This window comes from Varanus komodoensis, unplaced genomic scaffold (genome assembly GCF_004798865.1).
Source record: "Varanus komodoensis strain SLA01 unplaced genomic scaffold, ASM479886v1 scaffold28, whole genome shotgun sequence".
NCBI lineage: Eukaryota > Metazoa > Chordata > Lepidosauria > Squamata > Varanidae > Varanus > Varanus komodoensis.
The window spans coordinates 7,379,142-7,402,566 of NW_025335727.1; the positions used below are offsets into that span (position 1 = coordinate 7,379,142).

The following is a 23,425-nucleotide window of genomic DNA, read 5'->3' on the forward strand; positions in this document are numbered from 1 at the left end:
CCTGGGGAACTGGAAGTAGTTTTGTTAAAAATAGTGAGGATTATCTGCAGATGGCAAGTCTAATTTTAGAAGAGACATCTCTTTTCCACAGAAGAGAAAATTCTCTAAGATATTGTTGGCTGTGGCAGATGCTTGTCATCCTCTAACAAAGAAATAATGTCTTCCCTTTCAGAAAGGTTGATGTTAGTCGTATGCAGCTTATGAGCATTTTGATGCAAGAAAAACATCCAACAACTCTGGGCATCCCAGGCCAGCCATGGTCACCCTTGGTGCAAAGCTGTACTTCCTTCCTTTTGGCTTGAATCTCCCAGCTTCAGGAGATGAACCCTTTGGGTTCCAGTGTTATAGAGAGGGAGGAAACCCCACCCTATCCCCCTTTCTCCATAGCACATCTTGTTTTACACACCTTTATCATACCCCTGCTCACCCACCTGTCTTAAACTGAAAAAGTAGTTCATTTAGTCAGTTGCAGGAACAACACAGCAGAGCAGACTTCTCCAGTCTGTTGCTCTTCAGATGTGTTCCTGGTCATTGGCCGTGGTGGCTGGGGATGATGGCAGTTGATAACCAAAAATCACCACAGGCCACCAGACAGACCAAGTGTTTGAGTCATTTTAAGAACTAAGGACACAGTCCTATGCATTTTTCAGACAGAATGGAAATTCCAGACATGGCTGTGGAATGCTGGGAGTTGAAGACCTTTGTATCTGCCTAAATGTGCACAGGATTGCACGCACAATTGTTACGCTTGAAGGTGCTGAACACTCCTTTGGTGCATTTCCAAAGGCTCCTGCTTAAGCAAACAAAACTTGGAAGCAACTGAGAGCCAGTGGTGCAATATTGCGTGTTTCATGCTTGGAGTGCCCTCTTTGTCTCCTTTTCTCCGCCCAGGCGTCTGGCGCATCCTGGGCGTTGCAGGCCTTCTCCCCCTGTGAACTTGTGTAGGCTTGCGCCCCTTTCAGGAAAGCTCTTCCTTGCATGGGGGACGATCTCTTTTTAGGAGAAAGGGGAAACAAAAGAACGAGTTGGAGCAGCTAATGGCTAGTCAGGGGGTGCATGCGTGTGGGTGGTCGCTCTTCCGATGGTCAAATTGCTAGCCTTTGATAAAATCCTATTTAAATACTCGGACGGGGGCTCGTGAAGTGGAGAAAGAGGAAGTGGCCTGGTTTGAAAACACGGAGCTCGGCTGTAGCTCCACCTTTCAAAAAACCTCCCAGGCTATAACAACCGCCCTTCCTCTGCCTGGCTGCACGATCTCACACCAACGCACAAACAGAACCGGGTCCGCAGCTCGGGTTGCTCGTGCGGGGAAGCCTCCTTTCTTTGCAAGCGGGTATGATGCTGAGCTCCAGCGGGCCCAGCACGGGGCAGACTTGCGGGCTTGTTCTCATCTTCGCGGTCCTGCTGCAGTCCATATGCGTGGCGATCACTTTCATTTATTTCACCAACGAAATGCAACAGGTGAGTACTGAAGCCATGCTTTTATTTGTCTGCGACCGCGAGACATGCCCGATCCAACTTGTCCCGCTCGGCTGAGAAGGACCCGCGTTGTATCCAGCGGCGTTTACGCGCTTTAAGCAAGCGAGTCAACCTAGCATTGTGCACAGGGGGAAGGGGGAACCTCTTAACACATGGTTGCACAGCGCAACACGTCTGCAATTAGCTCGCTCAGTGTGGAGTCGCCCCGCAAGGCCCCTTCCCTTTGTTTGAATCCTCCCCGCAGTTCAGCCGTCGGACGAGCAAAGCGCGGCGGGTAGATTGCGAGGCGGCCGCGGTCTCCTGCAAGATTCTCATGACGATTTCTTTTGCACTTTGCAAAAAGTTCCAACGAGGTGGTATTTACGATCGGGGTGCAAGAATCGACGTGAATCCCAATAATGGAAAATGCACATTGCAAGGCTGCCTTTTTTAAAAAAGTATAATCTGATTAACTCACTTGCTGCCACAGCGGACAAAAACTCAAGGCGGAAGTTTGGAAGGCTCCATTTGCAAAAACAAAAACTGGGTGAAGATTAGGCTTGCATGCTTTGGAGTCCCGCTGTGCATATTCACGGACTTATGAGAAAGCACACCTGGCGTGGAGTGCAAAGCTGCAAATACTACTAAACGCTGATTTACGAGGAATTGTGCAAAACTGCTTTCCTGCAACTTAAGGCCCTGAAAATGCTTTGGATTAAGGCTCGCTTAAGTCCCGCGTCGCACTTCAACTCCCATAACTCCTACGTCGTACTACAAGTCCTGTAATTCGCATCCCTGGGAATTATGGGTGGTGCCAGCTCGTCTATTTTGGGAGGACGTGGTGGGGGAAGGCCCGTGCAGAAAGCTCGTGATGCACGTTGGCAGAGCCGTGAGCGCCCGCCTAGCGCAAGCGCCACTGTCTGGCGGGACTCGTTTTAGGGGAAACGAGATCGGACAGGGGGGCGATCCTACGCAGCACAATTCGCGAGAAGGCGTCGGCTCGCTCTGTGTCGGAGCGCTCCTGGGCACGCTTCCCTGGCTGGGAGTTCGCGTCCACTGATCTCCATGGGAAGCGTCCTCCGCCCCCGGTTTAATTTTTTTTTTTTTTAATGTATGCTTTACCCCTCCAACTGCTGTGAAGCTATTTTCTAGCATGTGTAGTGGTTTGATATGGCCACCGAGAACGAAAGGGTTAAATAGCGACCAAATCATCTGACAGGATATCCTGAGGAAGCCGGAAAGGGGAATTAAAGTATTTTTTCTGTCTGTCTGTCTCTGTTCCATTCCTTTTTTTTTTACGTCCTGTGACCTGGATTTTTAGATTGGGAACCTGCAGGCAGGGGACTGCCTTATTTAGCTGAATCTGGGAATTTTCTTAAGGATGAGCCAGTCTAGGCGCCTTTTTGGATACAGAGTGGCATAATAAAAATGGTTACAAATGAAATCAGAAGGTATGGTTTTAACTTTCTTTTTAAAGTAGCAGCCACGCAACACATCTCAAAGTCCTATTGATCTCAACAAGGCATCTGCACCCCATAATTGCAGCCAGCAGCTCCTGCTTTCTATTAGCACAAGTACTTTGGTTTTTATACAGGGAGTGGACTTTGAGGCATTTCAAACAGAATTCAAACAGCTTCGTTCCTTCTGTGCCTCTTATTTTTTTAAAAATGCCATCAGTAAATATGTTTTTAAAAATAAACATGTTTGGAAAAACAATCTCAGCATTTCCTGCATGCCTCCTTCTAATAATCCTTTTATCTATTTTAGAGAGATAAGAGTTCTGTTTAGTTGTAGGAGAACCTCCTTCCTGTACTAACTAGAGATAAGACAAAACATTTCTCTTGCCTAAGTTTGGACTTGATTCTGATAATTATGAGCTCTTAGTGAGTGGAGGGGGGCAGTGTTCTTCAACACAGTGGTATCCAGATATGCTGAGCTGCAGGTAGGAGGAAATTTTCCTAGAGATTTCACTCTGGACTCATAATGTGGGCCAGCTTTCTGCAACCAGGTGCCCACTAGATAAGCTGGAATTCACTCCCAGACTTCCTCAGCCAAGTCTTGCTGTGGGAACAAAAGGGGACAGATACAACTGGTAAGAAGATAGGGAACATCAGAGTGGGGAACAGCAAACAACACAAAACTGTTTAAACAAATAGACTCTTTCAAATAATTAAACTCCTCCAATAGCATATTTAAAAATTGCATGCAAGAACTGGGAGAATTCTCCAGATTCAGGTAAGCCTGTTTTATCTGCTCACATGTTTCACAGCAGTGTACAGAGAACAGATTCAAATTTCCAGTTGAAACTCTGCAAGCTAGCCTGCAGGAGGGCTTAAAGTTGGAGGGTGGACGCATAAGACCCTCCTTCAGCATCCCCACCCCCTCTGAACTCACCCCATGTTGAACTTGAAGGGTCTACTCCACAGTTGTTTGGCCTCTGCAGAAGCAGCACTGACTGTGTAAAGATTTGGAAAAGATAGCTGGAAGGGTAACTATCTCTTAGGGTGGAATCTAATGCATATGTTCCCCAGTCTGGCTGAGGAACACTGGGAATTCTAAGGGCTTTTTTCTATTGAAAAGTTCACAGTGGTGTACTTCTCATTTTTAATGTCCCCAAGTAAGACAGACATAGAACAAGTCCATTCCGTAAACTAGGTAATTATAACACTAGGGCTCCTTGAACATCCTTTTCTGGAAAGATAACCCGAGAAGATGGACTGCTTATAAAATGTGATTGAGCGTGTCCAGCCATACTTGCTATGGAAAATATTAATTACAACTTTCAAAGTGTCAGATGCCTGAGTTTGCATCTGCACTTGGCGTTTGCTTATTGTAAAGAACTTAGGAAATAGGAAGCACTTTTAATTGTTTATTTGTCAACCCGTTTATTGAGGGGATGTTGCTAATTTTCCTGTTTTTAACCGAAGTGGAACCAGGCTGTGTCACAATAGCAGAACAGGCTATGACTGGATTGTGTATAGAACCCAATGGTTATTTTCTGCTTTATAATTTTCTGGAAATTTCCCAAAAGCTTCTGGGTACAATTATACAGATTCTTGGTTTCTTAACTCCAGTCCCCCACCCCCTGCAGAAGGAAGAGGAAGGTATTGCACATGCCAAGTCACAGTTTTTCCAGACGCTATGCTGATTCATGTGTATCTTCAGCCATCTGCCACTGTAACTGCCATGATTCCCAGTTAGGATCTTCCCTGTGGGGCTGAAGTCCACATCATCTGGAAGTCCCAAGAGGTTGTGAAGCTGTGTAAGGCTTGTGATAGGGAAATGAGACAAGTGTTCTTAATTTGCATGTTGCACTGGGGCTTATTCCCAGGTTTGCCCATGCCTTCACCTGATTATGGGATTCTAGTTACTTTGTTGTGGAATCTGTTTGCCTTTGTTTTTTTGTTCTAGTACTTCCTTGTGTGTTTGAAAGGTTCTTCAGGAAACTGTTAAAGTTGGGTTTAAAGATGCTTTTCCTCCTCTGGCTTTGGAATAAAAACCTGGATAAACAAAGTGATGAATAAGGATGCAATCCTATGTGATTTTAGTCAGAAAAAGTCCAGGCTGGGGTATGCTTTTTGGAGGACTTTTTCCTGTTTAAATATGCATGGGATTGCACTTTAAGAAAACGTGGTAATTCTGGAGCGGATGGTCTTGAATAGAAGGGATGTGAGCTCTGCATCATACAATATTTGGTCACAGTTCTTAAACGTGCTATTTTTGGCAGACCTCTTCTCCTCTTGCCACTCCTTTTGCTTTTTCCCTCCCTTATCTGTCTATTTCTAATTATGGAGAAGGCCATAGCTACTGATTTGTTACATGATGAAAAACATTAGGGTGGCATATGTAAAAGCTGGGTTTCTTTTTAAGTTCTGTGCCTCCAAAATCAAGCAGTTGAAAAATGTTCATGGCAGAGGTTTTCCCCACGAGCTGCTTCACCACCTAGAACAGTCTTTCAGGTCAATCACTGAAACAATAGCACATCACTGAAATAGAAAGCCCTGCTTATCACAACTCCCACACAGATGGTTGCGAGGCTCATCTGTGTGGACAGAAAGTAACCCAGAAAAAGCTCCAGCAAGGGCGGGCAAACAGAATAGCTTTCGATTTAAGAAATGAAAGAGGATTTGCAGCCAGGGGAGTGGGGAATTTATATTGAATATTGTGGGCCAAAGCAAGTGCCCAACTGAGCATGTCTCCAACTGGACCTTTATTTTATTTCTGGACTGCCCAATAGCCAAAGCTGTATGCGTGACTCAAAACAATTAATCCTTTAAAAAAATTCCATCACCCTCTGCATTGCTAGGCTGTTTGTGGATGATGGGAGTTGTAATTCCACATATTTGGAAGCTGCCAAGTTGAAGTAGATGGCACAAAACCTTTCAGTGTTGATCAGGGAGGATATGAAGGGGAGTAGATCTGTAAACGACCTATTAGATCCCCTTTCAGCCTGCTGTGCTGATCTCTTTCTCCCCCACCACCCCCATGCTCCACACCAAGCTTTATTCTGCTGTTGATCAAGCACTTCTTCCTCCCTCACACCCGCAAATCCTAGTTTTTTGAGGGCCTGTTTCACAAAAAGGGCTTCCTGCAAGATGTCAAAGCAGGATGGGGAACAACATCGATCACACAAACCAGTCCCTTGTTTCTGATCTTGGTAGCAACCTCCTCCCTGCAGCAGTTTGCAGAGAGCTCAGCAACGCTGCTGCTGTGAAGGAAGCGTGAGTGCAGCTGTATGAAAATTTTCTCACCTGTATAAAAGCGATCTCCTGTTCTGCATGATAGGCCGGACAGACATACCAGTGTGTTCTTGTGAGCACACGTGGAGTGACAGGTATCAATTGCCCCTTTCTAAAACACTGTGTTCTCAACAAAGGCTAATTTTACTGCAAGGGGAGACCAAGTGAAAAGGTTACCTTTAAACTCCTTGTGCCCAGCTTTCTGCAGTCTATACAGCAGGGCCTTTCTGAAGATGATAAATGGCTTTTACTGAATAGTAGCTGGAGAGATCATCTTGCAAGGATCAAAGCCAGACAGTTTCTGTTTGAAGGCAAAGGCAAGAAAAGATTAAATCTAGAAATGCAGCAGGACAAGCAGAGACAAAAGGCAAGCTGCTAGGCTGCTTCCAGCGGCCGGGGGGGGGGGGGTCTTGGGCAAGGCACACACACACATGGGAATCTGCCTCTTCGTTGCTGCCACTTCAGCAGCCCCTCCTCTTCCTCTGCATCCGTGCCACTTACTGGCAGGCCAGTCTGAGAACCATCATGTTTGATATTGCAAAGACAACTGGGCAGATCCTTGATCCTTCCTGCAAATCTCACAGCTTTGGAAGAGAAGCATAGCTACTTGAGAATTCTGCCCTTTGAGAGTCTTCTTTGTCTTTAATTGCTGCAAGAGGTGGAGCTTAGAAGTTCATTTACTTGCTGGAGTGGAAGAAGCATGGAAAGAATGGGATTTTTATTTCCTCCTTTCTCTGCTTTGATATTGTTTTCTCCTCCTTATAGATTCTTTTCACTGAAGGTAATGTATTTAGGATGCTGCAGGGAAGAAGTGGCCTTTAAGCAGAGATAGGCAACCTGTGACTCCCCCAACCCCCGATGTTGTGGCCTACAACTCCCAGCTGTCCTGGCTAGCATAGCCAATGGCAAGGCGCAATAGGAGTTGGATGCCAGCACACTGAGAGGGCCACAAGTTCCCACCCGTGCTTTAAAGGCTCATGAGGGGAAAGCCAGCTAAGACTTGGGACACTGCCTCCCACCAGACCCGGAACCCCTCGCCTTGCCATTTCACAACCCGGTACTTTCCCCTGCCTGGCCCAGCATTGGCTCAGCCTACTTGCTCATACCACCTTCAGGCAGCAGAATTTAGTCAGCTTCCCCACCCACACCGTTCTCTGGTAAAGCCCAGTCATAACAAGTCGGGTTGGAAAGAGCACTTGCCTCAGACACAGGATTGTATGGGGCAGGCGCCCAATGCCTCATTCTTCCACTTGTGATCCGGCTGTGTTTGTCCACTGCCAGTAGTTTTTCTTACCACAGAAGAGCTGTCCAGGAGGGAAAGCAAAATGAACAGCTGCAGTGTGTCTTTGGATATGCCAGGAGTCTGGGAATGATCCTCAAACTTGGTTAAGTCAGAATGGAGTTCGTGTTGCAACATCTTGGCCATTCTTGCAGTTTCTTTTTCTACCCAGTGGTGTTTAGGTGCCTCTCTGTAACACTGGGACAGGCTGCATTGCAGTGCTAAAGCAAGCAGGCAGGCAGGGAAGTCTTCCCATCAGTGGCTTCTGCATGCACAGTGGGGAATCTCCATGCACAGAGACACGGGGCAGGGGCCATGGCCCAGTGACAGGCCTCATGCTCAATCTCTGACATCTCCAGGTAGGGCTGCAAAACACTCCTGGCTGGTACAACACAATTTTCTGGGTTCCTAGATTTGGCCTTTTGTCCATGAGAATGTTGTGAAATGGAGCAGCGTACCCATATGCAAGCGATGCGTTACGGGTTCTGAAATCTTGGCGACTGATTCCTGCTCTCCAGAATGCATCAGTCTGTTAACTTGGATGCCTGCAGTTAACCTGAGCTGTTTCTTGAGTGACTCACAGAGCTGCAGTCCTGGAATTCCATGAAGGGATGCTGTGCACCAAAAGAAAAGTAGGAACAATTGAAAGGTGGAGACAGAAGGGAAAAGGGAGCTGGGAGTTGCCCCAGTGTTTTACTAAGAACAAATGCGAAGAAGTCTGAATTCTGTGGATGCCGAAAACGGAGACGGTGCTAGTGTGTCCCACTGCTGAATGCTTGCATGGGTATGTATATGTGGGGATGCAATACAGGGAAAATGTTTGAGGTTGGACAGGGCAAAGGAAAAATATGGGGAATGATCAGAGAGCAATATTTGCAGTCTGAAAACAGCTTCCTTTTCTTTCTTCCTGTGAATCAGCAGGTGGAGAGGAGCATCTGAGACCGGACAAAGAAAGAGGAATCCTTGGCTGACAGCTTGTGGCTGGAGCATCCTTTGCCTCGGTACCCTATTTTTGGATGGATGGTTTGGCATTGCACTCAGAAAAGCTCTTCTAGTTGGCAGCTATGAAAAGAAGACAGGATGGAATATAGAACTGAGAGAGCTACCACTGGACTGGCATGAAGCTGTCCTCTTCCTACCAGGCAGTATTGTAAAGGTCCAGTTTGAAAGTCTGTGGTACTGCTAATACGTCATTGGATTAGATAGAAGACATAATTTGGTATGACTAAAAAGGTAGAATCTTCCCCCACCCACCCCTTCTTCCTTTGGTTAATAAAATATTATCTATTCTTTTAAAATGGTAGCTTTTGTTTGTTTGAGTTTGTCAAAATGGAACATTTTAATGGCTTACAAGCATATTTTGTCAGGTAAACCCCTTCTCTCAGTTGCATTGGAAAGCACTTGTAGCTCATGATCCTGCCCTCTCCTGCGTAGAGTTTTAAAGAGAGAATGGGGCTTCTTCCCCGATTCCCATCCAGTCTTTCTCTCCACTCAGTGCAAGTCACCGAAGCTCAATAATTTGCAACCAGGTAGAGCAGTGCTCTTTCTTCAAGTGAGAGGTTGCAGTGGGAAGACAGCAAGAGAAAAATGGTAAGAATAAAATTAAAAGTTCAAAGAACAGGCACAGTTATAGCCAGCGTCAGTTGAACTTAAGCCCTAGAGTGGTACAGTGGTAAAGAATGCCAGACTAAGGACATCTGGACTCTAGTCCTCACTCAGCCATGACGCTCAGTGGGTGACTTCAGGCCAGTCAATCATTCCCAGTCCATTCCCTATTACAAGGAGTTGCTTATAAGCTGCCTTGGTTTCCTTGCAAAGGGAAAAAGGCAGGAAATAAATTTAATAATACTAACACCAATAATAATAATTTCAGTGGGTCTGCTCCAAGTATGATTGGCATAGGAAAGAAGCTGCAGTAGGATATGAAGCAGAGAAACAATCTAACCAGAGCTAAGAATTTTAAGTCCCACTACACCCTAGGATAATGCCTTCATTTGTTGTTCTTCTGTGCCATCTAATTATCTCTAGCTTATGGTGACCCTATGAATAAAAGCCCTCCAAAATATCCTGTCCGTGACAATCCTGCTCAGCAATTCCAAGTTCAGAGCTTTGGCTTCCTTTATGAAGTCCATCCGTCTCATATTTGGTCTTCTGCCTTCAACTTTCCACAGCACGACTGTCGTCTTCAGGACGTGTTTCCTTCTTCCCTTCCCTTCTTATGATGTCCCCCAAGTATGACAGTTTCAATTCTGACATTTTTGCTTCCTGAGAAAGTTCTGCCTTGATTTGATCTAAGATCTTCTTCAGTTTTTTTTTTTTTGGCTTTCCTCTCCCTTATTGAACCATGTTATGCAAACTCTTTCACAATTGCAGTGTCTCCATTATTGAGAGTAGTTGTAGTTGTCATGACTTCCATTTTCTTAATGTTCACCTGCTGTCCTGCTTTTGCCGTTCTTCTTGTGCTTTCAATTCATTGCTGCTTCTTGCCAGTAAATTGGTATATTCTGCATATCTTAAATTATTGATGTATCTTCTGCCAATTTTCATGCCTTCCCCTGATCCTAGTCCAGGTTTTGCATAAACATTGAACAGATAGGGAGATAGAATGCATATCCCTAGTATATATAAAATAGGGAAATAAAATACTTTTTGCCTACAAGAAACCATTCTGCTTCTCTGTGTTCTGTCCTAACTAACTTCTTGTCCACGATACTGATTACACATATGAACTATCAAGTGCTGAGGTACACCTGTTTCTTTCAGGACCATCAATAGCTTCTCATGGTCCACATAGTCAAAGGCTGTAGTCTATAAAACATAGACTGATCTATTTCTGAGATTCTTTGGTGCATGCTAGTAGCCCCTATATTTTTTGATAGGATCTTGAGTATCTCTTCCTTGCTGGAATCCCAACTTGCACATCAGGTATTTCTAATTCCATTTAGGGTTAAATTCTTTGCTGCGACACCTTGAGCATCACTTTGCTTGCATGTGAAATTAGTGTGAGGATCCTATGGTTGTTGCACTGTTCTGCATCTCCTTTCTTGGGGATTGAGGGGTATATTGAATGTTTCCAGTCTGTAGGTCTTTGTTTGTTTCCATCTTTATTGCCAGATTCTTGTTGCATTTTGGACTGGTTCAGTCTCTGTGGCTTGGAATAGTTCTGCTGGAGTCCTCGATGCCCTGGGAGCTTTACTTCTTCCTAGTGCTTTCACAGCAGCTTTCACTTCGCTTCCAGTCCTCTTCCTCCTAGGATTTCTTTCTGAAGGACTCTGTCATCCTTTCATCTCTTCTGTAGAGTTCTTCCATATATGCTTTCTGCCATCTGGCTATTTTATTCTGTCAAATAGCATGTTCCTTCGTTTGTCATCCAGCATTCCTAATACAGCTTTGAATTGCTCTTCGCTTTTATTTATTTATTGTTGGCTCTTCTGGAAGAGATCTCTTGCTTTTCCTGCATTATAATACCTTTATTAGGACCAGCCAACACATCTCAGCCATAAGCACACTTTTGAGTTCTCCAGAATGCCTTTTCAAAACTGAAAGCGGAGGGAGGAAGAGAGGTCAGAGTCACAAAATCTGTAGTCTGAAGCTGCTGCATTCTGCTTAGTGCTTGAAACAGAACTAAGAGCATCGTTCCTACAGTCCCTTGACATTGTCTGGAGGGTTTTGGAGCCCAGGTTCAGAAGGCCAAGCCCCTCTGCAGCTTGCATAGAAAGATCCACTCTGGCTGCCTCTCCAAGGACACCCCTGGACCTTGGAGAGGCTGAAAAGGGGTGTGCTGCATACTCCAGTGTAGACACCCCAGCCTTCTTCCCTCTCTGACACTTAATCTAGACATCTAGATAAAATATGTGATGCAAGGCAGGGCGCTGGTGATTGCTGCTTCCAAATACATTGAAATGCACCCAAGCCTCTAAGTCCAAAGATCTCCAGAAACAGGGTCTTAGATCTGAAAGAAGGTCTTAGATTGTGCCCTTCAGAACTGATACATTTTATATTGAGGATTTCTGCCTTGAGGAGTCCAAATCCTCTCTTTGCTTTAATTTCTTGTCCTGTAGTTCAATTTTACATGAGTTTTAGAGTGGGGGAACAGATGCACAAAAGCCCACAGTGAATCTGATACCTCCTTACAAAGAACCTGCTTGCTTCTCTTCAGTCTCTAGCAAAATATTAACTCCACCTCAGTAAAAAAAGGATGTGCAAATACTTGACCTCTGAAGAAAGGTCATGCAGTGGAAATGCATCACAGATTCCTGAAGGGAACTGCCAGGTTGGCTAATCCAAGGTCTAGCCTCGAACAGAACACCCTAACCTGTTAAATCTCATTGCGTAAGGGTTTTAAAAAAATATTTATTAAATTCTGTGGGAAGTTCTGTGATTTCTGTAGATTATTCAGGCTGAGCCAGTTTGTGGAATTTTCTGATTTTGCATAATGTATTCTGCATTTTGCATTATTAAGGCTGGATTTACAAGCTCTGGAGGAAAGGACATTTTCATTCTTTGATGTACTAATAACCTGCTGAACTAGGGGACAGCCTGTGAGAAAAAAAGAGCAGTTGGGTCTACAATGAATACAGTGTACAAACACTTGATCCAGGTGGGGGTTGGAGACTTCTCAAATTCTAATTCTGGACTACCGATGTTCTTTCCATGAACCTCATAATGAGTGCCAAAATGCATTTTAAAAACTGGCAATGTGTTGCAGGATTACAGAATATCTTCCAGCAGCAGATAAGCAGCAGCATCTGCAGTGGGATGCGAGTCCAGCTGCAGTTGAACTGGCTGGAAATTTCTTTGGATGCATCTGGGAATACACTTTCCAACCAGAGCCATCAGCTGCTTGCTTGCAACTGAGCTGGACCAAGGACCAGCAGACAAGCTTGTTGGCACTCCCGAGGAATGGTAAAGCACAGAGAAAGAAAATGTCACTTTTCTTAAATTTCTATTGTATTTCAATGTATTTTATCATGTTGTAAGCCGCCCCGAGGTTTCGGCAAGGGGCGGCATAGAAATGTTATAATAATAATAATAATAATTTTGCCCAGGCTTGGAATCTTTCAGGATTCTTGTGCCCTGGCAGTCTGAGTGGAGATGGTGGAGGTGATCCTGGAAGCAGCAGCTCAGTATAAACTGCAGGAAAAAGGCAGGATATTGAATGAATGAATGAATGAATGAATTCCTGGCCTTTGTGGATCCCCTTCCCACCATCACCCACCAAGACTTCTCTTTCTTCTTCAAGTTTGGTTTTCATTATTTTGTGAAAAAATTCACTGGGGATTGGATCTTTGATTCCCCTTCCAAGGTGAGAACATGATCTCTGACCTTGGAAGGGATTCTAAGAGCCATGCTGAGGTCCTGGGGACCTCATTTGCCCAGGAACTATTGATTTGTTCTTCCAGACTGTTCCTGTGCAGTCATACAATATTTCATTGTTATACTGATCAATCTTCTATTTATTGTAAGCTCCCTTTTCCTCTGATACATGTTGGGGTTCCCATTTTTTCTTTCCAGATTTTTTTCTTGTTCCTTATGTATCTGAGAACATTTTTAATAAAGGTTTTTTTGTTCTGTTTTGTTGTGTTTTAATTTAAAGTTTGTTTTTGCTTTGTGTTTTGTTTTTAATCTGGATGTTATCATTCTGCCATTTTTGTCAAAACTGGGATATAAATTAAATCAATGAGCAATAAACTTATGCATGTGTTCATCTTTTATGAAAAAATAGATACTGTTCTAAACAATCTTAGTCCCAAAATGCTTTATGATAAGCAACCAATAAAACAGGTAGCATTAACAGATGCATATCTGTTTAGCTGTTAATCCTATTGAGTTCAATGGGGCTTATCCCTGGGTAAGTATGGAAAGGAATGTTGCCTAAAATCCCACTTGGAGGGCAATCTAACATATGCTTACTCAGAAGTAAGCCCCACTATTTATTTATTTAAAACTTATATGCCGTCCCTTATGCATGGCATCTCGAGACAGCTGGAAGAGACGCTCCAGCTCATGTACTCACTATGTCCACCTGTAAGCAAGTGCCACGAAAGTCCATGAAGCATCTGAGAACTGTACAACCAGAAGGGGATTTCTACAGAACTGAAAATAATTATCTTATTCTGCTGAAATCCCCTTTTTGTAGTGCAGGGTAAGGACTGCGTCTTATGGTTAGCAAGCACATTGGAAAGTCCCGAGTTCTGTCTTTTTTTGCATCTCCAGTTAAAGAAATCAGAGAGCTGCTTGAAATAATGAGATCAAACATGTAAAACGCCTTAAAAATACCTTGGAGTTAACTTTAAATGTAATATTGAGACCAGAGAGGTCTTTGCTACTTATGAAAAATGCTCTGATGCTCACCTAATTTTACATCTTTCCATCTGTACAGGTGGCATTAATTTAAATGACACATGTTCTTTTCTTTTTTCACATCTTTTCTAATGCAGCTCAGGGAGACTTATTCCAAGAGCAGCTTTGCTTGCTTTACCAGAGAGAACTTTTTCCTAGAAGACCTGGATCCAAATTACAATGAAGACAGTGACCCCTGCTGGCAAGTCAAGTGGCAGCTCTCCAGGTTAATTAAAAAGGTACATATTTCCAAAAAGGGTAGACCCCGCTTGCAAGAATCTCAGTTCATTCCTTGGTCTACAATAGTTTCCCCCAGATGTGTTGAATTACAGCTCCTCTGTCTCCAGTCAGCATGGCTAATGATGGGAGTTATAGTCCAAAATACCTGGATAATGCTACTTTACAGGATTTTGATGTTTTATTAGATGAACAATTAAGGGTGCAATTCATTAAAGCTGCTTGCAGTGCCTCAGACTCAGGATTATGGGTGTCCTGTGCAGGACTGGAGGAGAAGGGACCCACTGGATCCATTGTGAAAAGCTGCTTTTGTGACCCCAGAGAAACAGCTGGCACCCCATTCTTTCTGCACTGGCTGTGATGGGTGAAAGAATGGTGTGCTGATATTTCACTCTCTGGATTCACCTGTAAGGTGAATCTTACGCATGTTTAGACAGTCCATGGTCCCCCAGAGCCCAGAGCTGGCTGGGGAATTAATTCTAGGAGTTGGACAAGTTTTCTGTCTCAACTTGCCTGAGATTACACTCAACACAGTTTGTGAAGTGTATGCCCAGACATCTGAAATACCAAAGGAAGGAACAGGGTTTCCCAGGGTGCCATGTGGCCAAGTAAAGGGTGTGAATAACGTTTTGGCTCTGCAGAATGGCCTTAAATGTAATGGCAGGCATGGGGAAAGGGTGTAATCTTTTCTTTTAACTAATTAGGAATAGCCACTATCTTCTGTTTCTGTAAATAGATAATACTATGCCTGTTACCCACTTTGAGAAACTGTCAGATCTTTTAATACATTGTGCCAGTTTGTGCATCAGAAAGAAAGAAGTAAAGACAGGATGGTGTGGCAGAGAGAGAGAAATAAAGAGAGAACGAGACAAGGCCAGGTTTCGCAATTCCCCTATTGTCTGTGACCCACAGTTGATCCTCCACCCCAAAATTTCACTGATGGTTTGTATCAGTACTATCTTCCTAAAGCCAACCAAAGCAGTTTACAAAGATTTGCAGAAACAAACACTACAGTCAAATTAAGAACATTGTAAAACATTAAAATCAAATGTTAAAAGTTATAACAATTAAAAGGTAAGCCAAATTAAAAAGATGTCTCTTGACCAGCTTTCCTGGGAGCAGAATCTTTGCAATTCCAAAGGACGGGGAAAGAGCTTTCCAGACTGCATTCTAAAAAAATATGGCCTCAGCCTAAACGGTTTTTCAGCCCATGCAGTAAAATAAGGCCCAGCTGTCTCACTGCATTGGGAAGCTAGCAGCATTCAGAAGTGCTTGTCCCTTCCCTTGCAAAGCAGAGCTTTCTCAGACCTGCTTTGCCTACTATATTTTTGTAATCCAGGTGGTCCACTGAAATGTTTTAAAGTCTAACCAGTTAAGGTGTAGCAAATCTGTATTAAGTGGTCCGACGTGCAGTCTAGCTTAAGGAGTGATATCCCATCAACTCCAGCATTTGCGACCAGAATTCCGGCAACTTGCAGGTGTAAAGAGTCCCATCTTAAGCTGGCGAACCTCCTCCATACTTGCAGCACAGGAGTTCTTCAAAGCAGCCTGCAGAACCAATTTTCAGATGCATTTCCCTCCATAGTCCTAATTTTTCAGGAGAGAGAGGCTGACTAGTTCCATTTCTGATTGCAGATGGTGGACAGGAACCGTGTAAAAGAGGAAAACTCAGGACAGCAAGGTAATGACTGAAATCCACATTTAATAACTTTACTGGGGAAAAGAGGCTCCTGGAGCAGCCTGCTGATGAGCATGCGCCTGTGCTGACAGACACACCAAGGAAGGGACTAAGACGAAGCTGCGGGGAAAGCCAGTGTGGCGTGATCGGGATCTGAAACCTTGACCCAGCTCCTTTGGTGACAAGCAGCATAGGCAGACCTGCTCCGGAAACTTTTTTTTAATCTGAAGAGCAGAATGCAACCTGCTTTCAGTTGAATCTGTAGTTCATTCTGACATAAGGTTTGTTTGTGCCTCATGTGTCTCGTGGATGAAACGTTCTGCGGAATCAGGTCATTAGTTTTTTCTAGCTCAAGGCCTCAATAGTTGCTCTGATTAGCAGTTACTCTCTCCATGGTCTTTCCCATCACCTGCTATTGATTTGTGTTTAAAAATGGTGATGCCATGAAATGACCAGTGAGGACCTTCTGCCAATGAAGACTATCCTGTCAGCATCACAGGAGTTTAGTTGTGATCCTAGTTAAATATTGCCTTCCTTTGCACCCAGGTGGTGGCGCGGCAGTGGAAAAAGACGCATCTGAAATTGCTGCACCCAGAGTTGCGGCTCATGTGACTGCAAACAGGAACAGAAAGGCCGCTTTGACCATGCAAAGTAAGACAACCACTCCAAGTAAGGCACTGCAGGGGGAGAACGGTGATGGCCCTGGAGGCCAGATGGCTTCCTGGGACGCCCACGAGGGCCAGAAGAGCAGTGGTGGTTCTGCCATGCCTCCCTCAACAGTCCTGGGCTTTTCTCCATGAAGAGGGAAAGACATGGGGCAAACAGGCCGTGACTGTCTCCCTGGAAAAGGGGATGATCAGAATTATCCTCTTCTCGCTGATCACGGACTGGAGATGGGTATTTTCCTGCTGCACAGCGAGAGAAAGGCAGCCTGTGAGCAAAGCTGGGGGGCTGGCTGGGGTGTCCTTGCAGGCTAAAACTGGCCTGCGGGCTGACGGATTCTCTATCCCTGTGTGACATTTTTCTAGGAAAATGTACTTTAAAAAGTAATGTACATTTAATGTACATTAAAAAGTACATTTTACAAAAGTAAAAAGCAGTGTGAAAGGAAAAACCAGAAAGTCTCTCAGTAGAGACTGAGCATGCCAAAGTTGCCAATGGCTGGGTAGGAGGGAACTAAAACTGGCTCTGGGGAGGAGCGGCCTGGAGTATTTTGGAGTAGGGCATGACTGGCGAGGCAATCGCGCTCATTCCGTGCTCAGTGAGATGCGTGTTCTCCACCCCCCCAGAGGACCGCAAGGTCAAAGTGGGGACAGTAAAGCCTGCATGGCACCCGCCGTTCTGTCCTTCGGTACCTCCCTGCCTGACACCCAGTGACACCAGCCTGCCACGGATACCTTATTCTCCATAACAGGAGGCTGGCCCCGCTCCCTGGCCCACTGTCACCCTGCCCGTGGGCGGCATTTTGTTGACTGCCCTTCTCGTACGGCATGGCAGGAACACAATGGCATGGAACACCCCCCTCCTTTCATCAGACTGAGTGGAAACCAAGCATTGGTGGCTGTAACATATGGGCGTGATAGTATGTCAGGCTTTCTGCACTGAATGCTAGATGAATGCTACAAGTGCTTGCAAAATGTCCATTTTAATTTATTCATCCTACCGAAAGGTATGGAATTTGTTCTGTGTTTGATATCCCTAAAAGATGTCCTGTTCTCTTTCCAACCCAATCACAGATTCCTCAACCAGGAACAGCGTAGGCTTCAAAATAAACACGTGGGAGACATCCCGAAGGGGCCATTCCTTCCTCTACAATGTAGAGTTGAGCAACGGAGAACTTATCATACCACAGACTGGCTTCTATTACATCTACTCTCAAACTTACTTTCGGTTCCATGAATCCGAGGATGTAGAAATTGACTCTGATCCAGGCTCTGACAGTGTCAGAAACCCTAAGCAAATGGTTCAGTACATTTACAAGCGCAATGACTACTACCCAGACCCCATCTTAATCATGAAAAGTGCAAGAACTAGCTGTTGGTCTAAAAAGGCTGGATATGGACTTTATTCCATATACCAAGGTGGTGTATTCCAGTTACAAACCAATGATCGGATTTTTGTCTCAATCAGCAACGAGGAACTGGTGGACATGGATAAAGAAGCAAGCTTCTTTGGAGCATTTCTGGTCTCATGAAAATGAGAATGTCCAAAGTCTTTAGAACAATGAGCGAAATCTGGAGATGTGACTTTGTGTCGCATAAAGAGAAAGTTTACCGTAATGTTTTAACTGGAATAGCTGGGAAGACTTTTTTCCATTGGACCCGTGTTGCGCTTTCTTGGGTCTTATTCTTTCCTTGGCGAAGTCATCTGCCAAAGTCCACAAGATGTTAGTGGTTGCCATGCCACACAACAAAGTGCCTAAATTACTTTCCAACCGATTTATTTTGGAAGGATCAGTTTGAAAGCCGCAGTGACCACTGAAAACCACATGCAACCAACTGCACCTGTGAAGGAATGCACAGTGGGAATCCCGCATCCCACTCACCTGTGATCATACTTCCACAAAGTTTGCGTTGTAGTAGATTGAATCGGTTGGACTGGTGCTATGGTCTTTTCTGACAGCATTCAAGGTTTGACTGAATACTTGCCCTTCTCTGAATTGCTTCCATTGCAAATCTTGCACAGCAAAACAATGAAAGCAGAACCTCACATTCAGGAATATTCCATGGACTGCCAGAACCATATCCCTATAGACTTCAAGTGGGGGGAAATTACAGCCCCATAGACTAAAACCTTCCCTCGATATGGTCAGGTTTGTGCACGCTCATTTTCGTGCCACGGAGCATTCAGACATACAGCTCTCTTCATGCACTCTGAATTGGTGGCTCATCTCTTTTATCCATCATTGTATGAAGAAGCCTACAGTGCACAGTAGATAGTTGATGGGATTACAGAGAGTGTGGAAAAGTGACCCAAATCACAGGTTGCAATCCTGTGTTTTCCTTCAAAGCGCGTCTACTCATGTAAAGGGAAAGCCCTACCTTCATTTAATTTTTAACCATATGCTCACAAAAAAACAGAGATCTATGTTCCTTTTTGTAGACCTTATGAGCCAGTGTCATGAATACTGCAAACAGGGTTGTCTGAACTATGGAAATCAACAGATGGTCTCGAGAAGATGAATAGCATTACCTGTAGCCTGCTGTTAAAGGCACAGGAGCAAGGCCAGGTAAAAAAGTTTGCACTCTCAAAGGTGTTTAAGACCTGTGATACTGCTATAACACTTGAACTTACATGCATTTAAGTGCTTCTCTGTTCCAGAAAGGTAAGTAAATTCAACCACTGAATACTCAGAAGTGGAGTTATTCCCAAAGCTCCAGGTAGGTTTGCCATACTTTAGCTTGTCCTGCTTAACTAGCAGCCTGCCATGTGGGCATGTAGCTAATGATGCTTCCCCATCATGGCAGCTCAATGCCTGAACAAGCTTCATTTGCATAACTTCTGGGTTTTCAGGTTGCCAAAGGCTGCCATCTTTTCATGAGCCATTGCAGCTCTGCCTTAAAAAAAGCAGCTTGCTGTGTGGCCCCTTGGGGTGCAATTTCCCTGCATTCTAAGTTGTCTTACTTCATTTTTTTCTTTTCATATTGTGACAACACTACCCATGAGGACTGCAAAAAAAAAAAAAAAAAAAAAAAAAACCCTTGAAAGGTTTAGGAGCCTTTTTGGCTCAGTAGTTGGCAGTTTTCATATTGACTGGTGGGTTGTATGCAGTTTGTACTGTGCAAGCACAAAGCAGTGGCGAGGGAACCGTTACCCGAATAAAGATGTAGCTTACAGGCCCTGCCCGCTACTCTAGGAGCGAGAGGAGAGTGAGCAGGCAGGATGGGTGGAAGGCATCTTGCAGTGCCTTGGAGTTTTCAGAAGAGCCACTCTCAGATCAAAACCCAGGCCCTTGTTGTATATAGTGCTGTGAATTTGTATAGAATTTCTTTTTTTCTGGGACATTCATTTCCTAACTTTTTTATAATGGCCAAAGAAGGCTATAAGTTTGTAGGAGTTTCGTCTTGAACAGTCACATTATGCTTCGGCGAATGGGGCGGCATAAAAATGTTTTAATTAATTAATTAATTAATTAATAAAATTATTGGCTTTACTTTCCTGAACCAGTGAGGGCTCCCAAGGGTTAGAGTGACAGGAGCATGAATGTTGGCTCTGTCTTCCAGCTTCATGGGCAGGATGGCCCCATGGGCAAGGTCCAGTTCAGGGATGGAACTGGGATAAAATGGAGCAGAGAAAGTCTGTGTGCATGCATGCGTGCAGGGTTCGGGTTTTACAGGTCTTCTCTGAACCCATGGCAAGTTAATTGTCCAGCATTTTTCAGGATTTTGTGGGAATGGAATAACTAATGCAACCCTTGTGGAGCAGGTGAAATTCTAGCACCTTTTGGTGGAAAAATGCTACTCAAAACATGGTAGCTGAGGCTCCAAGTTTTTGTTCTTGTTTTTTATTACATGGGGACAAAAGGGCTCACCTGTCTAGCTACTACTCTGTTGGAACTTCCAGCTGGATTGCTAAGAAGGTGAGCATTCTTCTGGGAGATGATGGGCTGGATTCAGACTTTGTCATACTTAAATCAACTGGAATTAATAAGATTTGCATCCTGACCAACTTAAATCTCACTCATTTAAATGGATCTGCTGTAAGTATGACAATCTGTTAACCCATTCCATCCCTCCAGGGAGAAGGGACAAATAATAGAAAAAGACATGACAAAACACCCACTCAGCTACCTCATGTTTTTGGAAGTCCCCTGGACGCTGCAAAAAGGAAGTGCCTTCATTTTCATAGAACAAAAATAGGCATGCAGAATTATGAAGGATTTGTTTCAAATTCTGTGTTTCATTTTTGCATTTTTAATACAGAGACATGTGCTGACAAAAAAAAAAAAAACAAAAAAAAACCAATAGTTTTGCTCTTCTGTAATGCTACTTCTTGATTCTGTTATTTTTCTTGTTGATCTGGACACAAGCCGTTGTAAATATTTTTTTAATAAAACAGATTTTTCACCAATGATGGATTTATGTTTTCATTATTGCACACTTTTTATCTGTTGAAAAAGTGACCTTTTCTAAGAGGCATTGCCAAGTGACCTGAAGAAGAAAGGGAAAAGAAAAACACCTGAGCATCACCTTGAAAAGAGGCATCGTGCAAAAATAAACTGGGGAGATTTTTAATGGTGTGGCAAGAAGCACAATCACCAGGCAGTTGCTACAGATCATGTTACTGTTTTTCAACTACAGGGGAGCTAATTCAAAATGCAGCAACCTTGCACGTTCCTGTTAATTGCCAAGGCAATGATGAGGGCCGCGTGGCTGTCCGAGTTCCCCTCTCCATGTGTATATCCAAGGCAAGGCAAGAAAAGCACGGCTGTAGCCAAGCCATCTCCTCCCCAACATAAAAGCCCTGAGTGAGACGAGCAGAAGGCGAGCACTTTAATTCATATAGCTACTGCTGAACTTACTAAAAAAGCTACCGGGGCAGTTGCGACACTCTGAAATGAGGAAATTGTAGCATAATAAAATAAGTTGCTATTCTAAGAGGAACATCACTTCCAGCTCCAGTGGGGTACTGGTTTCCCGCCTCTTGGCACTTCATCTTGAGTACTGCATCCAGTTCTTAAGGGGAAAAGGTTCAGGGGAGGGCAACAAAGATGATCGGGGGATTGGAATTGAGGGGAGCCAAGGCATTGGGCATGGTTAGCCCTGAGAAAAGGGAAGGGAAATAAACGGCAATCTTCAAGTACTTCAAAGACTGTGGGCATCTCTTCTCAATCAGGTCAGAATGCAGGGCATGTAATAATGGGCTCAAGTTACAGGAAGCCAGATCCTGGCCAAGCATCAGGAAATACTTCCTGATAGAGCAATATGGCAACAGACCAGTTGCCCAGGGAAGTTCTGCCTCCTTCCCCACCGGAGATGTTCAGGATGCAGCTGGGCAGCCATCTGTCAGTGATGCTTTAAGCTGAGTAGAGGTGGGATCCAGTGATCTTCCAACTCTGGTATTCTGTAAAAAGCAAATAGAGGAGGGATGTTCCTATTCAAATCCCTAAAAGAGTTTTTCTTCAGAGGCACAGTGGGAGATGCAAGGTCTTCTCAAACATCCAGTGGCAAAAGTGTGAAGGGGCTAGCAGAATGTCAGTCCGGCCTCCTCCCCTCTTGGACCCCAGTGCGCCCCTTTTTGTCCTCTCTGAGGCTCAGCTGCAACCTCGGAGAGGCAACCTACCTTTCTGCACTGGCTGTGATGGAGCTCTGGAGTGGGGCCCCGAATAACCCTATACCCCCAGAGAGTGTGGGGAGGCAATCGCATTGCCCCTTGTGCAATTAGTTACCACAAAGCATGGAGTGGTGCAATCCCTCATATAAGCCTGTGTGTGTGTTACGTAACATAATTCCTAACATAATTCCATCCGTAAGGGAGAAAGGAATTCTCTCAGTTTTTACTGTATGGCTGGATGGAGAGACTCTTCCCTTCCCAGCCACCACCCACCCCTCAAACACCTTCCCCTTTTGCACCCACCCATGAAACTAAGTAGTTCTCATTGGCACCCATGGGAGCTTTTTACCTAAATGCTAAAGCCACCTGGAGCACAGTTTTATGATGAGCAATCACAACTTCGGCGAATGGGGCAGCATAGAAGTTCCCTAAATAAATAAATAAACTGGGGAAACTAAACGTATGCCCCTTGCTGCACTCCTATCTTGGCAATAAATTACTTATTATGAATAAATATTTATTTATTGTTTACAATAATTGATGTAATTAATTATTGCAAGTAATTATGTGAAGTAGGTGGCTTAATGTACCTTAAACCATAGGCATAGCTTTTGTAATCCTTTAAGCATAAGAAGATGGTATTTAAAGAGCTGGGGCAAATTCTTGGAGGACAGTCAGGGTATCGCTGAGGGTGCCCTCATGAGATGGAAGCCAGGTCTGGAGGCTTCCACATACCCAGTGCCCCATTGAGCCAGTAGGATGGGAGGAGCACCTGAGGCAATTTTCACCTCTGTAGTCTGTGGTTTTTTGTTGGATGGGTCTCTGTGCCCTTCTAGTTGAAGCATGTTGGCTGGGGATAAGGATGGCTGTGGGTGCCACTGAATTCCTTGTATCCTGTTCTTTCCCCTCCCACCAAAATACCCTCTTTTCCACCTTTTTGACATCCTCCAAGGCCACTTTGGCAACCTGAGGAAGCAGCTGATGTGGGTCTCTCTGTACTGGCACAGAAATGAGATACCAGTTTCCACCTTCTTGGGCAGTAGCCATGTCTGGGGCCTGATGAATCTCTGAATAATCCCATTGTCCCTGGGACATTCTCCAAAGTCTGTAGGATAGCTCTCCCCATGCACAGAGGAAGTCTGTCTCCCAAAATCAGGTTGCACGAAGTCGGGATTTTGCTATGATCCTTATAAGTCTTGTCAACAAACTGTGTGTTTCTGCCTGGCCTCTGGTGGCAACAAAATGCTAGCATAGCTTACCTTTGCTCTAATCTGGCAAGATATTTCTTACCTTCTTTACTAGTATTGCCATGGTTACTCTTAGGGATTCTGCTGCTAGGGCAGAGGGCCCTGACCTGATGGCATTAAGGTGTGTTCTGCCGCACTTCATCCCTTCTATCCGGCACACCTGTCGCGCTAG

General features: G+C 44.5%; 1 protein-coding gene across 8 annotated transcripts; it reads left to right on the forward strand.

The window, feature by feature from the left end:
- The first annotated feature begins 1,038 nt into the window (after positions 1–1,038).
- TNFSF10 (TNF superfamily member 10) lies at positions 1,039–20,803 on the forward strand. 8 transcript variants are annotated; one of them, XM_044434563.1, is made up of 7 exons: positions 8,079–8,260; positions 8,395–9,066; positions 12,185–12,381; positions 13,917–14,057; positions 15,691–15,736; positions 16,280–16,384; positions 17,470–20,803. In XM_044434563.1, exons 3-7 carry the CDS (start codon positions 12,379–12,381, stop codon positions 17,925–17,927), a joined length of 753 nt encoding a protein of 250 aa, XP_044290498.1. In that variant the 5' UTR covers positions 8,079–8,260; positions 8,395–9,066; positions 12,185–12,378; the 3' UTR covers positions 17,928–20,803. The 8 variants fall into 8 exon arrangements, with proteins under 8 accessions (XP_044290494.1, XP_044290498.1, XP_044290500.1 ...); XM_044434565.1 differs by having other exon boundaries at positions 8,395–8,709; positions 11,939–12,381; XM_044434564.1 differs by having other exon boundaries at positions 8,395–8,477; positions 8,972–12,381.
- Positions 20,804–23,425: the final 2,622 nt, after the last annotated feature.

Coding starts and splice junctions, on each gene's coding strand:
- TNFSF10 (XM_044434559.1), top strand. CDS start 1,336: ATGATGCTGAGCTCCAGCGGGCCCAGCACGGGGCAGACTTGCGGGCTT. Junction 14,058..15,690: donor TCTCCAGGTTAATTAAAAAG/GTACATATTTCC, acceptor TTCTGATTGCAG/ATGGTGGACAGGAACCGTGT. Junction 16,385..17,469: donor GGCCGCTTTGACCATGCAAA/GTAAGACAACCA, acceptor ACCCAATCACAG/ATTCCTCAACCAGGAACAGC.